Here is a 17,084-nt window from a genome sequence, read left to right as displayed (position 1 = left end):
GTGATGGCAAAACGAGGCTTCATGAACCAATGGGGCTTTCCATCTAAAAGGTTCATTACCTGGAATGTCTGTGTATAAAATAAAATATTTTTGCCACGTCCCAATGGATATAAAAGTGTGTTTTACATGGAAATATTATTATTTGAGTGATGTGATGTTGAACACGTAAAATAAATACTTATTTTGCTTGTGGAACTCGGAGTACAAGAGTGCTTATGGAACTGAAAAACAGGAAACTATCTATCCATCTATAATAATACGAATAATAAATAATAGCTGATATAATCTATTTTATAACAGACCTTTAACCACTAACTCCAACTAATTAACCAATGCACACCTCTCACAACACCAAACACCAACTCAAAACCCACAAAGGGCTGCAAGGCTCAAACTAGAGTTCTGCACCGGGTCAGGTACGGGTACGGGCAAATAGATGCTGAAACGGGTGGGTTTTACACATACCGCAATTTTACGGGTATGCGGGCGGGTAAGTTAAATTGAGCCAAACGAGGATGAACTTTCAGCATACATCGAACTCAAGCCACCTAAGGACGAATCGTTCGATGTTCTTTTGTGGTGGAAAGAACACCAAGACGATTTCCCCAAACTGGCAACAACTGCCCGAAGTGTCCTCTCAATCCCCGCATCCAACGCTGCGAGTCAGAGATTTTTCCTCCGCTGGTTTTGTGACACAAGAGCGCAGAACGCAGCTCAAACCTGGGACTGTGGACGATATACTGTTACTGTACAGTAACCTAGGATAGATTTGTGAACCTATGCGATTTTATTTAGTTGTTATACTGGCATTTGTTCCCTCTCGTTTTGCGCTGTCTTATGCCACCGGTTGGCTACATACATTTTCTTGCGTTTACCAGTTGCTACTTTTAGATAGGAATACTGTTTCTGCACAGCAACCTTAGATTTTATTTTGTGTTGTACTGACGTTTTTTTCAGAGGCGCATTGAAAAATAAAGTGCTCTATAGGAATACTTTCGATTTGTGTGATTTTTCACGGGCACGGGTGGGTAACGGGTAGAATATTAACGGGTCCGGGCGGCGGATTTAATTTTGAAATAGCCACGGGTTCGCGGGTGGGTGGGTGGGTGCTGTACTCTGGTCTCAAAAAACGGACCCGTGCAGGACTCTGGCTCAAACCCGCTTTATGTGGTTGTGACACTCAAAACGAAACGATGACGTAGCCCACTGAATCCGAGGCCTCGTTTGTCATCAGTCACGTGATTTTTACGGTAATGACACACGCCTCGAACCGGGGCTTCATCTGGCACGCCCCTTTTTGCTCGATACAGGCTCCGAGGCATCGCTTCAAATGTTACATCACTACTTTATGGAGACAGGTTGCCGTATCCTAGATTTGTTCGCTACTTTGGAAAGAGAAAATTATGTAAATGCCGAAAGGTAGGGTAGTCATCGTCATCGCTTTCACTTTTCAGTGTAGTGTCCATCGCCATTGTACGTTGTACACTGTGAAAAAGTACGTCACCCATTACTTAAACACATTCGCTGTTAGAAGATGAAAAAATATATATTGGTGATCAAGTTATGATTTTGATTTTCATACAAACCGTTCTTCAGCCATTGCATTTTTAAGGATACGCACTGGTGTTTTGGGAATATTGTGCTTTGGACCAGGGGCGGACTGGCATACATTGCTACCGGGGATTTCCCCGGTGGGCCGATGGGTTAGTGGGCCGGTTGGCCGCCGGGCCGCTGGCCGCCGGTGGTTTAACTCAGCCCGTGGAGGAGCCACTGCCACACACTGCGGCCCCGGCCCGTAGTCACGCTGCTGTTTAACGGTGTTATTACCTCTCCCGCTCCAGTCAGACTAACCTGCTCAGCGCGGCCGCGGACTGGGCCTGTAAACACATGAACGAGTTGGACCGCGGCCGCGGACTGGGCCAGCTGATGCGGGCTGACGGTATGCACCGGATCAGAAAAAAAAACAACTTGTCCCAGAAACTCCGGGCCGGACTACGAAAACATACAGCCGTTTAAATTGTAGATAACATGTTATTTTAAACGTACTGCTGTCGCCTCTGCAACGTCTAAGGCACCATCTACAAATGACCTTAACACGGTTAACACGGACGCAAGTGGCGGTCTTAACACTAGAAGTCCCTGAAATTTCAACCACCCCCCTGAAGTCCCTAAAGAGGGTCCAAAGAACCTTAGTCCAAACTGACACCTCTGGTGGCTCCAATTAACATCCATTCATTTGCAAAAGTGTCCACTGCCTGAGGAATCAGCAGGGGGGAGAAGAGCTGAACTTGCCTCCAATGTTATGTAAATGAGGCGTGTGTCAGGTATGGGTGGTTGCTGCTGAAAGCTTGCACCTCCTTGGCTGCCATATGAGACTGTGCAAGATCTCTTGCAAGAAGTCTCCTCATCTACAGAACCATATGTTTGAGATTTGATTTGTGAAAGGTTGAAATAATGTGAAATTGACACAAACATAATATTTGAATTATAATGGCATATAAGTGGCATATTGATTAGTCAAAATGGCTCTGATATTTTTAACCTTATTTTAAGTAGTTTTGTCTTTTGAAAAACTGCTAATAGGTATAAATGTTTTTACATAAATGTATACAAAAAACCCTCAGCTACTTAAAATAGAATAATATTATTGAGCAATTTTAACTTATCAAGATCAAGATTTTGCAGTGTGTCTCTTCCAAATACAGCCATAACCAGCAAACAAAAATAGGAAATTTAGGAAATCTTACCAAAAGAGATTTCACTACTACAGATTTTCACTACTCTCTGAAAACTAACAATGTGTTGTGTGTGACGTTTGTGACCCTAGGCTTGAAAATTGCTTCATATGGGCTTTTCAAACTTTTTTTTTGGCCCACCTCCAACCTTTCACCTTTGGAGGACAACTTTGTTTTCATGTAAGGATCAAAAGAAAACAATTCTGTATAATACAGTACAATAGTGATAAAAAACAATTGGGGTTAGGTGAACCATACAGGACAGGAGAGAAAACAGGAGGAGAGAAAACAAGGGGAGAGAAAGTAAAAAGGGAAAAGACAGAAGAGCAGAAAAAACAGCTCAAATGACCACTGCAATGATTCACCAACTGCTGCTACTAAATGAAGAGCAGAAAGTAAGACATACAGCACAAATGACTGATGTATGTGTGTGTGAGTGTGTGTGTTTATGTAAGTGCAACATAGGATAAATGTACATAATGTACTTATTAGCAAGGCCCCAGAGGCCAGAGGCAGGCAGAGAAAGACCAGGGAACCCCACCCGCCCACGGCCCCTCCAGGATCATGTCCAAAGCCTGCTGTGTACTGGAAACCTTTGCTATCCTTGCTTCTCAGTCAACAGAGTAAGTGAAATGTGTGGTGACATGGATTTTCATCCACATGTAGGTGGCTACAGTCATCTTTCTCTTTATTATAAAACTGACAGACATTATTTGAACTATAATTCCAAAACATATCAAGTCTACCTCCTTTGTACTAATTTTGGATTTTTTTCTCACTGCAAAAGGTGACATGATTATTGGTCAAAATAGCTAAAGTTCAGATTTCTCTGAAAGGGTCTTTTCTTCTCCGTCTGAGTCAATGGATCAACATAGCTCACACTATCACCCATCCCCCCGTCTACCTAGAAGTGGCTGCATGACAAAGGATGGCCTCATGGCCTCATGGGATGCAAAATACCTCAGCACTGGCTTTGGCAGGCTCAGGTAGAAATGTAGTAATGTTAGTAATGTTTTTCTTCTAAAAAAGATAAGTGGGTTCAAAATAACAATTTTTGAAAAAAATGACCAAATTAATTGTGATGATCCACCTCAAAAAAGGTAATGCAAAAGTCTGTAAGCTGGTCCTGAGTGTGTCTGCCCATCCCCCAGCTGCATTGTTGTGCAGGGGACATGCATAAGGTGAGAGAGGCAGTCAGAGGGCCTGGCTGAGAGCAGCAGCTACAGAGGACATGATGTAAGTTTAGAAATATATACAATAAAGTTGAAATGTTCTCAACAGAGCACTCATATACAATTATCCACTCAGTCCGCCACTCCCTCATTTGGGGAGAAAGCTACACTATTGTGGCTATTCCCCACTTTAGACAATTTAGACAATTTTTAATCATGGAGGGGTCTGAAATTTTCGTCTTAGGTGCATGTCTTCACTGTATTGGAGTATTTTATTGTCTGAGTGAAAGAGAAACAAAATGGGGTCACTAAAGTGGGAATAGCCACAGTACTGTAGCTTTCTCCCCAAATGAGGGACTGGCAGACTGGGTAGATAGTTGTATGTGAATGCTCTGATGAGAACACTCATGAACAATTGTGCAAATGTGAGATGTGTCGACTGCTACAGATACACGTGTGGCAAATGTACCAGGGAGATACCCTGGCAGTGCCAGGCATGTTCTGACAGACTGCTGAGTGACTGCTGAAGTGCTAGTCACACAAGAAGGACATGCCACACACACACACACACACACACACACACACACACACACACACACACACACACAGCCCTGCACTGCAGCCTATTGTAAATATGTGTGGAATTGTTTTATTCCTTGTATTTTTTGTATAATTTTATGGCAATAATAAAAAGCATGGAACATAAAAAAGCATGGAAACATAACAGTTGTTCTTTTGTATGTTTCTCATGCTGAAATTTCAGTCCTCCTGACTTAGACACAAATGCTTCTGGTCATTGCTCACATGTACCTGGCTATAAAATTTCTAATTTTCTATTTAAAATATAAAAAAATAATTTATTGTTTGTGCTTTGTTGCTCAGATAAAACTAAACTAAATACAATATATAACCTTTATATTATAAAATACAATAAACTAAATAGAACTAACTAGAAACTAAATGGCTAAACTCAATGGAAAACAACAATTAGTTGTGAGCTGAAGCATGCCCCCTCCTGTGGTGCGCCAGTAATGGCCTTATTTACAGGACAAAAGTGCCTGCTTACAGCTGATAATAGGGTGTTAGCTAAAATCCTTCAGTTCTCTCGACCCTTCTCTGGGTTCCGATGGTAGAAGTGTTGAAAGACCCTTCTCTGGGACTTCTAGTGTTAAAGGCACTGTTTTTTTTAAAGCTATTGAAATTCTTAGATTACCACTAACCACCACAAATAGGTAAGAGGAAGAAATACCCATGTTAGAGTTGTAGGTTGTTCTTTAGGATGCACTTTGCGTAAAACAACTTGTTTGGTGGTCTTATGATTGTGACGATGGGGTCGTGGTGAAGGATGAGACACGAATCCCTCTTGTGGCGACAGACGTCACTTTTATTTTAAACAGATATTGCGCAATAGCGCACGATAAACACTTATACAATCAGCACAACGTGCAGACATAGACGACGACGAGCACAGGACACTGCGCGAGCGCACATTAAATAGACAAACCACATTAGCCCCACGTGATCACGAGACGATTCACAGGTGAGACTTATTAATCACACAACAAAACCCTAACCACGTATATACACGGACGCAGACAAAGCACGTGGACAACGTTTACACACGCCCAAAAGGGAGGGGCCGGGGTCCTCAACGTGACAGACGCCCCCTCCAAGGGCACTACCCGTCCCGGGGTGCCAACAGGACCGAGTGCCCCGAACCCACGACGATGGGCGGATCCGACGCGCTCAGTCCTGCGTCTGGGAGGTGACCGCCCTTGGTGAAGCGTCCGCCACGGACCGCCTAGAACACCCTCCCTGGGAAGACGGGGGAAAAGACGGGAGACACATTAAACGGAACGTTCACAAACACACACACAGGCACGTTTACACAAAGTGGCACGAGAGGGAAAAATGGGTTAGGCACACAAACGGGGAGACTAACGAACACTGGTACACAAAAACATGAAACAGGGACACAGCTACGCGCCAGGAGGAGAGCTAGGAGGGGAGAGAGACCGGGAGCTGCAGGCGCTGCTGCAGGGGATGTTCCTCCTCCAGCCTTTGCTGCGGACCCTCCGCTGGGTGCAGCACGGCTGGCGGACGCGCCCGGTGCAGCGCGTCTGTCGTACGCGCCCGGTGCAGCGCGTCTGTCGTACGCGCCCTGTGCAGCGCGACCGTCGCACGCGCCCTGTGCAGCGCGGCTGTCGTACGCGCCCTGTGCAGCGCGGCTGTCGTACGCGCCCTGTTCAGCGCGGCTGTCGTACGCGCCCGGTGCAGCGCGGCTGTCGTACGCGCCCTGTGGGCCGCAAGGGAGCTCCTCCTCTGTGTCCATCTCCTCCTCTGTGCCCCGGCTCCACTCCATGGACTGCTCCGGGCTGCCACTCCCGGAGCAGTCCATTGCACTTTCGCCGGAGCGGTCGGAGGATGGACACTTCACCGAACCCCCTTTCCTAGTCCCGGCTGCTCTCTCAGAGGGAAGTGGACTCTCCTCCTCTCCCTCCGAATCGGAGCCTTCCTCCTCCTCCCCGTCTTCCTCTACGGTGGGAGAGAGACCTACGGGCGGATGAAGGTTGTCCTCCTCCTCAGACTCCTCCTCCTCCTCCTCGCCGTAGTCCTCGGGAACCGCGTCGCATACCGAGGGGGGGTAGGCCTCCTCCTCCTCGCCCACGTAGTCAACGGTGGAGGCGTCGTCATCCGAAGAGGGGTAGGCCTCCTCCTCCTCGCCACCGTAGTCTATGGTGGAGGCGTCGTCATCCGAAGAGGGGTAGGCCTCCTCCTCCTCGCCACCGTAGTCTATGGTGGAGGCCTCGCCTACCGAAGGGGAATACGCCTCCTCTTCTTCCTGCTCCTCCCCCTCAGAATCCTCCTCCCCGAATTCCACCTCCGGGGTGGACGCGATTACGCCTACCTGCAGCGGCGAGGTGGCGCGAGAAGGAGCAAGGTGTCGTTCCCTCCATATACGCACCACCCCCTCGTGGAGCATCTCCACCAGCTCGGGGTCCTTTCGCTCGAGCCCCCGAGCCATTCACAGGTGAGACTTATTAATCACACAACAAAACCCTAACCACGTATATACACGGACGCAGACAAAGCACGTGGACAACGTTTACACACGCCCAAAAGGGAGGGGCCGGGGTCCTCAACGTGACAATGATGGACTATTTAAAAGCCACTATGTGGCTTTGTAATCATATTATTGCTGGAATTAATATTGTCCATATGACAATAAACGCCGTCATATACACTACGTGCCATGTATATATACAGTATATATACACACACACACACACACACACACACATATATATATATATATATATATATATATATATATATATATATATATATATATATTAGTAGCGAACCGTGACCATTAAACCTGGGCCCGCTACACCCCCCCCCCCCCCCGAATTATTTTTTTCCTCTCCTAATAAACTGCACTAAAGAATAAAGAAAAAACCGAGACGACAGTATAGCTTTAGAAACGCATGTAGTGCGTTCAAATAACATTTGTACTAGATAACTTGTTAAGCAAAATAAGTTTCTAAACAAAATAAGGTTTCACAGCTCCGTGGTTCTCGCAAGCGGAATATGTAAATGAGGACGTCAAAGGGCCGAAACTAGCTAGCGGTGGTGCTAACGACAGCTAGCGTCATTAGCATACAGTTAAGCCCGCCCACTAAGAGGGAAGATATGATTGGTCAATTTTGCTGTCATTTGAAACTGGTATTGCGCTGAATTATAACTGCCAGGCCCTCTGTAAACGAACAGCGGGCATCACAGTCCTGATAGGGGGAGACACAGGCTCACAGGCTTCCACTTAACCCCTCACCTTCCAACACAGATTGAATAGACACGGTTAAATATTTTTATTTGCTTATATTTTTGTAATTGTTTAGATGTTGATTGTAAAACTAAGTAGATAAAATAAAATTGGATAATTATATATATAATGTTTTAAGAATATTTTAGGCCCTCTGAGAGGGCGTAGAGGGCCCTGACGGTTCGCCACTTATCACGAGTATGTCGTTTAATTTCGTTCGACTCCACCCATGGGCGTGGTAGTGGGGGAGAAAGTGGTAGGGAGAGGGGCCAATTTTTTTGCTCATGTGCCTCGTTTACTGGCATTTATAAGGGCCCAGTGACATCGACAGTGTACAGGGCCCAGAATTTGCTGCGATACACCCCTGATTCCACAACTTGAACCAGTCGACATTTAATCATATATAGTTACATATAGGCCATCGGCTAGGTTACCTGATTCGTGCTGAATATATCAGTACAACAACAAAATAAATATATAAATTAATTTATTTCATATATTTCATTTATTACATATATAAAGGTGACATCACAAAATACACATCACAATATATAAATACTAAACTATGCATAACAAAAATATATACTTTTAATTTTCCAGACACAAAGCTTAATTATCTTTAGGGTGAAATCATTCGATTATGTTCTTCATAATCGAGTTTTCACCACAAATTTATGTCAAAGCCTGGAGGTGGTTTTTAGTGTTTATGGCCAGTAAGTCGAGTCTTCTGAGGTGTCTCAGCACTACGCCTGTGATGTCATTCCAACTTTTTGTGCTGTAGTCCTGCAATATGAGATTTCTGGTTGATGGAATGCATCTGTGTTTTGCTGTGTATTCTCATACTGTAGATCGTTTTACGGGGATACAGTGTAAAACGTACACAATACATATCTGTAATTATTGCTGTAAATAATATGCTTACCATATTTTTAAGGTGAGAGATCAGACTTTTGAAGTGCATATCCATCTTTTTAGATATCCTCCTGGTAAGGTCTGTGACGACGACGTGTGTTGCCTTTGTAATTAAAACAAAATGAACAAGAAAAATTACTATAATAATTTCCAACGTTTAAAAGGCAAAAAAATTAATGTTGATGTCTTTGACGACACCACCGACTTACACATTGCTCCAGCTCTGAAACCTGACGATGAATATCAAGCAGGAATATCTGCAGTTTGCGTGGGTCGCAGTCAGACTTCTCGTGTTCCCCGTCATATACCCTCATCACGTTTTTTAGAGTGCGTAGAATAAACAGTATGTGATCCTTTGACTAGAAAAGAACGAATAATTGATGATTGGCCTTAAAGGAAACATCATATTGTTTTTAAATCATGTTAACACATAATGTCTATAAAGAGGTAAACATCCTTGATATTTTTTCTGTACCTGTAGTTGAGTAATGTGGCTATACTGCTTGTTCGGAAACTCCAAATTCAATTTGGTGTCGTCACGTATAGCATTTTTGCACTGAAAGTAAATCGTGTAAATATTAAATATTAGTTTTTTTAATGTTTTTTTTATTTGAACACAATTTATTCTGTTTTTACTACAGATCTGCAGTATATATTTACTTACCGCCAGCTCAAGATGCGAAATTGAGCTATTGCTTAAAATGTGAAAATTGCTGATGGACCCTTTCTTTTGTGTCTTCATCCACGTGCAGCCGCTCGCGCAGTTCCAGTAGCTAAGCGCGTGCAGGATAAAAACCCACATATATAACGGTGCCATTTCCGAGCACAGTAAGTGCAAATACCGTAGCTAATAAAACACACAGTCAACACTGATAAGTTTAGAGCGTTCGGTTTGCGTAATTAATTGTTCCATATAATGTAAACGGAAACGGTTTATAAGCTCGCGAAAGCTCTCCCCGCCACTGCATTACATACATTTGCCCTCTCCGTGTTAATAGACTAAGTTCTAGTCACAAAGCAACCTGAACTCATGAATAGCTTTAGTAAAGCCAAGTTTGCCAGACACATTGTAAATATTCCTAAATGCAATATCATACGCAATACAGGCGCTATCTCTTATTAAAAGAACTCTAAAGTTACCAATCATTTAACATAACATTTACATTTCACATATTTGAAGTTACAAGGCACAATGCAGTAGTCTCACTATTTCCTTCAGCTGTGACAGACTCTTCGTTTTTCATTTCGTACTGTCCGCTCTTGATCCATTTGCAGGCGGCGCACTGGCGCTGCACGCTGTAAAATACAAGAAAAAGGCAAATCCACACGTGTTTGGTGTTCATCTTGGCGTTCATGCTTTTCGCCGTTCTTGGCTGAATATTTTTTTGTGGAGACATGTTGCCGTATCCTAGATTTAATCCCGAGAACTAGAAAAGGAAAGCGATGTTTGAAATTCCCTGAGTATTAATCGCTTTCGCTTTTCGCTTTCCGGTCTGTGGATACTCGTTACACCATCGATAAAGACAACCGATGTCTCTCTGTCCTTTTGGGGAGGATAAAAATGACAAACATATCCAAAAGAGGACAACTTTTTTATAAAACACTTAAAATCACCTACATTTTCTTTCTTGTCAGTGGACGTGTATGCTTAACATTACGACTTAATGTAACATAAGCATTACGACTCAGAAAGAACGAATATGACAGAACGAACAAAGACAGGCTAATACGAAGATAAATACATATCTGAATAAAATTTTGATTTAATCTTACCTATTTTATAAAGGTAAACAGGTGCCGTGCGTGCGCGGGGACCGTGCAGCCAGTCTTCCCAACCTATTACAATCAGAAAGTGAAGTGAAGCAAAGCGAAGCGTCTAGATACGCTTTCGCCGTTCGCTGAATATGCTTTATGGTAGTGATGGCAAAACGAGGCTTCATGAACCAATGGGGCTTTCCATCTAAAAGGTTCATTACCTGGAATGTCTGTGTATAAAATAAAATATTTTTGCCACGTCCCAATGGATATAAAAGTGTGTTTTACATGGAAATATTATTATTTGAGTGATGTGATGTTGAACACGTAAAATAAATACTTATTTTGCTTGTGGAACTCGGAGTACAAGAGTGCTTATGGAACTGAAAAACAGGAAACTATCTATCCATCTATAATAATACGAATAATAAATAATAGCTGATATAATCTATTTTATAACAGACCTTTAACCACTAACTCCAACTAATTAACCAATGCACACCTCTCACAACACCAAACACCAACTCAAAACCCACAAAGGGCTGCAAGGCTCAAACTAGAGTTCTGCACCGGGTCAGGTACGGGTACGGGCAAATAGATGCTGAAACGGGTGGGTTTTACACATACCGCAATTTTACGGGTATGCGGGCGGGTAAGTTAAATTGAGCCAAACGAGGATGAACTTTCAGCATACATCGAACTCAAGCCACCTAAGGACGAATCGTTCGATGTTCTTTTGTGGTGGAAAGAACACCAAGACGATTTCCCCAAACTGGCAACAACTGCCCGAAGTGTCCTCTCAATCCCCGCATCCAACGCTGCGAGTCAGAGATTTTTCCTCCGCTGGTTTTGTGACACAAGAGCGCAGAACGCAGCTCAAACCTGGGACTGTGGACGATATACTGTTACTGTACAGTAACCTAGGATAGATTTGTGAACCTATGCGATTTTATTTAGTTGTTATACTGGCATTTGTTCCCTCTCGTTTTGCGCTGTCTTATGCCACCGGTTGGCTACATACATTTTCTTGCGTTTACCAGTTGCTACTTTTAGATAGGAATACTGTTTCTGCACAGCAACCTTAGATTTTATTTTGTGTTGTACTGACGTTTTTTTCAGAGGCGCATTGAAAAATAAAGTGCTCTATAGGAATACTTTCGATTTGTGTGATTTTTCACGGGCACGGGTGGGTAACGGGTAGAATATTAACGGGTCCGGGCGGCGGATTTAATTTTGAAATAGCCACGGGTTCGCGGGTGGGTGGGTGGGTGCTGTACTCTGGTCTCAAAAAACGGACCCGTGCAGGACTCTGGCTCAAACCCGCTTTATGTGGTTGTGACACTCAAAACGAAACGATGACGTAGCCCACTGAATCCGAGGCCTCGTTTGTCATCAGTCACGTGATTTTTACGGTAATGACACACGCCTCGAACCGGGGCTTCATCTGGCACGCCCCTTTTTGCTCGATACAGGCTCCGAGGCATCGCTTCAAATGTTACATCACTACTTTATGGAGACAGGTTGCCGTATCCTAGATTTGTTCGCTACTTTGGAAAGAGAAAATTATGTAAATGCCGAAAGGTAGGGTAGTCATCGTCATCGCTTTCACTTTTCAGTGTAGTGTCCATCGCCATTGTACGTTGTACACTGTGAAAAAGTACGTCACCCATTACTTAAACACATTCGCTGTTAGAAGATGAAAAATTATATATTAGTGATCAAGTTATGATTTTGATTTTCATACAAACCGTTCTTCAGCCATTGCATTTTTAAGGATACGCACTGGTGTTTTGGGAATATTGTGCTTTGGACCAGGGGCGGACTGGCATACATTGCTACCGGGGATTTCCCCGGTGGGCCGATGGGTTAGTGGGCCGGTGGGCCGCCGGGCCGCTGGCCGCCGGTGGTTTAACTCAGCCCGTGGAGGAGCCACTGCCACACACTGCGGCCCCGGCCCGTAGTCACGCTGCTGTTTAACGGTGTTATTACCTCTCCCGCTCCAGTCAGACTAACCTGCTCAGCGCGGCCGCGGACTGGGCCTGTAAACACATGAACGAGTTGGACCGCGGCCGCGGACTGGGCCAGCTGATGCGGGCTGACGGTATGCACCGGATCAGAAAAAAAACCAACTTGTCCCAGAAACTCCGGGCCGGACTACGAAAACATACAGCAGTTTAAATTGTAGATAACATGTTATTTTAAACGTACTGCTGTCGCCTCTGCAACGTCTAAGGCACCATCTACAAATGACCTTAACACGGTTAACACGGACGCAAGTGGCGGTCTTAAAGGCACTGTTTTTTTTAAAGCTATTGAAATTCTTAGATTACCACTAACCACCACAAATAGGTAAGAGGAAGAAATACCCATGTTAGAGTTGTAGGTTGTTCTTTAGGATGCACTTTGCGTAAAACAACTTGTTTGGTGGTCTTATGATTGTGACGATGGGGTCGTGGTGAAGGATGAGACACGAATCCCTCTTGTGGCGACAGACGTCACTTTTATTTTAAACAGATATTGCGCAATAGCGCACGATAAACACTTATACAATCAGCACAACGTGCAGACATAGACAACGACGAGCACAGGACACTGCGCGAGTGCACATTAAATAGACAAACCACATTAGCCCCACGTGATCACGAGAGGATTCACAGGTGAGACTTATTAATCACACAACAAAACCCTAACCACGTATATACACGGACGCAGACAAAGCACGTGGACAACGTTTACACACGCCCAAAAGGGAGGGGCCGGGGTCCTCAACGTGACAATGATGGACTATTTAAAAGCCATCATATTATCATGTAATCATATTATTGCTGGAATTAATATTGTCCATATGACAATAAACGCCGTCATATACACTACGTGCCATGTATATATACAGTATATATACACACACACACACACATATATATATATATATATATATATATATATATATATATATATATATATATATATATATATATATATATATATATATTAGTAGCGAACCGTGACCATTAAACCTGGGCCCGCTACACCCCCCCCCCCCCGAATTATTTTTTTCCTCTCCTAATAAACTGCACTAAAGAATAAAGAAAAAACCGAGACGACAGTATAGCTTTAGAAACGCATGTAGTGCGTTCAAATAACATTTGTACTAGATAACTTGTTAAGCAAAATAAGTTTCTAAACAAAATAAGGTTTCACAGCTCCGTGGTTCTCGGAAGCGGAATATGTAAATGAGGACGTCAAAGGGCCGAAACTAGCTAGCGGTGGTGCTAACGACAGCTAGCGTCATTAGCACACAGTTAAGCCCGCCCACTAAGAGGGAAGATATGATTGGTCAATTTTGCTGTCATTTGAAACTGGTATTGCGCTGAATTATAACTGCCAGGCCCTCTGTAAACGAACAGCGGGCATCACAGTCCTGATAGGGGGAGACACAGGCTCACAGGCTTCCACTTAACCCCTCACCTTCCAACACAGATTGAATAGACACGGTTAAATATTTTTATTTGCTTATATTTTTGTAATTGTTTAGATGTCGATTGTAAAACTGTAAGTAGGTAAAATAAAATTGGATAATTATATATATAATGTTTTAAGAATATTTTAGGCCCTCTGAGAGGGCGTAGAGGGCCCTGACGGTTCGCCACTTATCACGAGTATGTCGTTTAATTTCGTTCGACTCCACCCATGGGCGTGGTAGTGGGGGAGAAAGTGGTAGGGAGAGGGGCCAATTTTTTTGCTCATGTGCCTCGTTTACTGGCATTTATAAGGGCCCAGTGACATCGACAGTGTACAGGGCCCAGAATTTGCTGCGATACACCCCTGATTCCACAACTTGGACCAGTCGACATTTAATCATATATAGTTACATATAGGCCATCGGCTAGGTTACCTGATTCGTGCTGAATATATCAGTACAACAACAAAATAAATATATAAATTAATTTATTTCATATATTTCATTTATTACATATATAAAGGTGACATCACAAAATACACATCACAATATATAAATACTAAACTATGCATAACAAAAATATATACTTTTAATTTTCCAGACACAAAGCTTAATTATCTTTAGGGTGAAATCAATCGATTATGTTCTTCATAATCGAGTTTTCACCACAAATTTATGTCAAAGCCTGGAGGTGGTTTTTAGTGTTTATGGCCAGTAAGTCGAGTCTTCTGAGGTGTCTCAGCACTACGCCTGTGATGTCATTCCAACTTTTTGTGCTGTAGTCCTGCAATATGAGATTTCTGGTTGATGGAATGCATCTGTGTTTTGCTGTGTATTCTCATACTGTAGATCGTTTTACGGGGATACAGTGTAAAACGTACACAATACATATCTGTAATTATTGCTGTAAATAATATGCTTACCATATTTTTAAGGTGAGAGATCAGACTTTTGAAGTGCATATCCATCTTTTTAGATATCCTCCTGGTAAGGTCTGTGACGACGACGTGTGTTGCCTTTGTAATTAAAACAAAATGAACAAGAAAAATTACTATAATAATTTCCAACGTTTAAAAGGCAAAAAAATTAATGTTGATGTCTTTGACGACACCACCGACTTACACATTGCTCCAGCTCTGAAACCTGACGATGAATATCAAGCAGGAATATCTGCAGTTTGCGTGGGTCGCAGTCAGACTTCTCGTGTTCCCCGTCATATACCCTCATCACGTTTTTCAGAGTGCGTAGAATAAACCGTATGTGATCCTTTGACTAGAAAAGAACGAATAATTCATGATTGGCCTTAAAGGAAACAACATATTGTTTTTAAATCATGTTAACACATAATGTCTATAAAGAGGTAAACATCCTTGATATTTTTCTGTACCTGTAGTTGAGTAATGTGGCTATACTGCTTGTTCGGAAACTCCAAATTCAATTTGGTGTCGTCACGTATAGCATTTTTGCACTGAAAGTAAATCGTGTAAATATTAAATATTAGTTTTTTAAATGTTTTTTTTTATTTGAACACAATTTATTCTGTTTTTACTACAGATCTGCAGTATATATTTACTTACCGCCAGCTCAAGATGCGAAATTGAGCTATTGCTTAAAATGTGAAAATTGCTGATGGACCCTTTCTTTTGTGTCTTCATCCACGTGCAGCCGCTCGCGCAGTTCCAGTAGCTAAGCGCGTGCAGGATAAAAACCCACATATATAACGGTGCCATTTTCGAGCACAGTAAGTGCAAATACCGGAGCTAATAAAACACACAGTCAACACTGATAAGTTTAGAGCGTTTGGTTTGCAGAGCGCTCGAATGGCTGTTAAGTTGGGCCTTTCGTATATAATGGAAAAACGATGGGTTTTCCCTTAACCTTTCACATTTGAAACGTAGCCTACTCGGTCCTTACAGGTAAATCACCTTTACATAGGAATTGCAAAACATAGGAAGTGACTTGTCACTGGTCACTTGGTGACTTACACTGTAAAAAATAAAACATTGGCTAAACCTAATAAAATTGAAGTCATCGATCACACGAAATATTTGTCATTGGCTCAACTTGTCCAGCTGACTTTCTATACTCAATAAAAAAAATTCTATATCAATTTAAAATAGCAGGTTCAAACTGTAGGTATAAATTAATTACTTGCATTCAAGCAATAATCTAATATGTTTTAACTACTAGAGTGAGAAAAAAACACTTTAAATGAATGACAGCAGTGTTTTACTTTTTACAGAGTAGATTCTAATCTCTACACACTGAAGATGTTCAAAAATATATTATTGTATATCTATCTATCTATCTATCTATCTATCTATCTATCTGTCTGTCTGTCTGTCTGTCTGTCTGTCTGTCTGTCTGTCTGTCTGTCTGTCTGTCTGTCTTTGTTTCTTTGTTTCTTCTTTTGTTTTAAGATTTACACGTTTTTCATTGTCGAAAAAAATGATTCCAGTTATACATTGGAGCAGATTAAGCTGAAATCATCTCGTGGTGAATTGGTTTGCGGAGGCGGTTCTTTGGTAGTTACCGTTTGGCCCCACACCGAGATCTGTGTTTGAACCACGTGGTCACGACCGCAGCAGCACGAAACGCGGTCGCTGCTTTCACTCAACGCTTCTGCAGTAATATTACGTAGACATCACGTTCTTTAGCCACACCGACACCAAACAGAAAGGGATCTACCAGGAGGGAATCTCAGGGACACATCCACGGTTCAAACACATCATCATCGTCATCATCATCATCATCATCATTGTCAGCACCAATTAAACCACAACAATAATACGAAATTTAAATGAAATATGAAACCGAACGATGAGCATATAGCAAGTTACTAAGCCACAAGAGAATTCCTGCAATTGTTCACCGACATTCAACGGATAAAGGGCAACCAACATCGGCCAGCACGACGTGTTTCTATAGTTAATCTATTTAAACATAAATCATTGAATACTGCTTTAGTTATTATCGAATATAAAATGAACAAACGTCATTAATAATGACCTGGAAGCCTCTTCTGTTACTGTACCCAGTTGTGATGTAGGTGCATCCAGTAAATGAGACCTTACTCAATACCTCACTTGTGAAAATTGATAATTGAAAATTATCAATTATTACATAATTACATTAATAATTAAATATGAATATAGTACCTAAATAACTACATTTTAAGGATTCTCCACGACGCTGTTATAAGCAATCAAACCAATGTCCGTTGTGTA

The 17,084-nt window shown here is 42.4% G+C and overlaps 2 protein-coding genes across 2 annotated transcripts; both read right to left on the bottom strand.

Annotated features, from left to right (window-relative positions):
- Positions 1–8,402: 8,402 nt before the first annotated feature.
- Positions 8,403–9,399, bottom strand: LOC143516362 (interferon a3-like). Its single transcript, XM_077007914.1, has 5 exons — positions 9,307–9,399; positions 9,118–9,198; positions 8,852–9,001; positions 8,653–8,745; positions 8,403–8,513 (listed from the first exon to the last, which is right to left on the bottom strand). Exons 1-5 carry the CDS (start codon positions 9,382–9,384, stop codon positions 8,403–8,405), a joined length of 513 nt encoding a protein of 170 aa, XP_076864029.1. The 5' UTR covers positions 9,385–9,399.
- A 5,131-nt stretch (positions 9,400–14,530) lies between these two features.
- LOC143516361 (interferon a3-like) lies at positions 14,531–15,587 on the bottom strand. Its single transcript, XM_077007913.1, has 5 exons — positions 15,435–15,587; positions 15,245–15,325; positions 14,980–15,129; positions 14,781–14,873; positions 14,531–14,641 (listed from the first exon to the last, which is right to left on the bottom strand). Exons 1-5 carry the CDS (start codon positions 15,585–15,587, stop codon positions 14,531–14,533), a joined length of 588 nt encoding a protein of 195 aa, XP_076864028.1.
- Between the last annotated feature and the right edge of the window lie 1,497 nt (positions 15,588–17,084).

The sequence above is a fragment of the Brachyhypopomus gauderio genome, chromosome 6, assembly GCF_052324685.1.
Source record: "Brachyhypopomus gauderio isolate BG-103 chromosome 6, BGAUD_0.2, whole genome shotgun sequence".
NCBI classification, from domain to species: domain Eukaryota; kingdom Metazoa; phylum Chordata; class Actinopteri; order Gymnotiformes; family Hypopomidae; genus Brachyhypopomus; species Brachyhypopomus gauderio.
Note: the sequence above shows the minus strand (reverse complement) of the source record. Positions and strands in the feature narration are given on the sequence as shown.

Bases quoted from the DNA above. Each gene is read 5' to 3' on its own strand.
- LOC143516362 (XM_077007914.1), bottom strand. From the start codon at position 9,384: ATGAAGACACAAAAGAAAGGGTCCATCAGCAATTTTCACATTTTAAGC. The intron at 9,199-9,306 runs GTAAGTAAATAT...ATTTACTTTCAG, and splicing joins TTTCGCATCTTGAGCTGGCG to TGCAAAAATGCTATACGTGA. The intron at 8,746-8,851 runs GTAAGTCGGTGG...TTAATTACAAAG, and splicing joins TTTCAGAGCTGGAGCAATGT to GCAACACACGTCGTCGTCAC.
- LOC143516361 (XM_077007913.1), bottom strand. From the start codon at position 15,587: ATGGCACCGTTATATATGTGGGTTTTTATCCTGCACGCGCTTAGCTAC. The intron at 15,130-15,244 runs GTACAGAAAAAT...GTTCTTTTCTAG, and splicing joins GCCACATTACTCAACTACAG to TCAAAGGATCACATACGGTT. The intron at 14,642-14,780 runs GTAAGCATATTA...CTCATATTGCAG, and splicing joins TCTCTCACCTTAAAAATATG to GACTACAGCACAAAAAGTTG.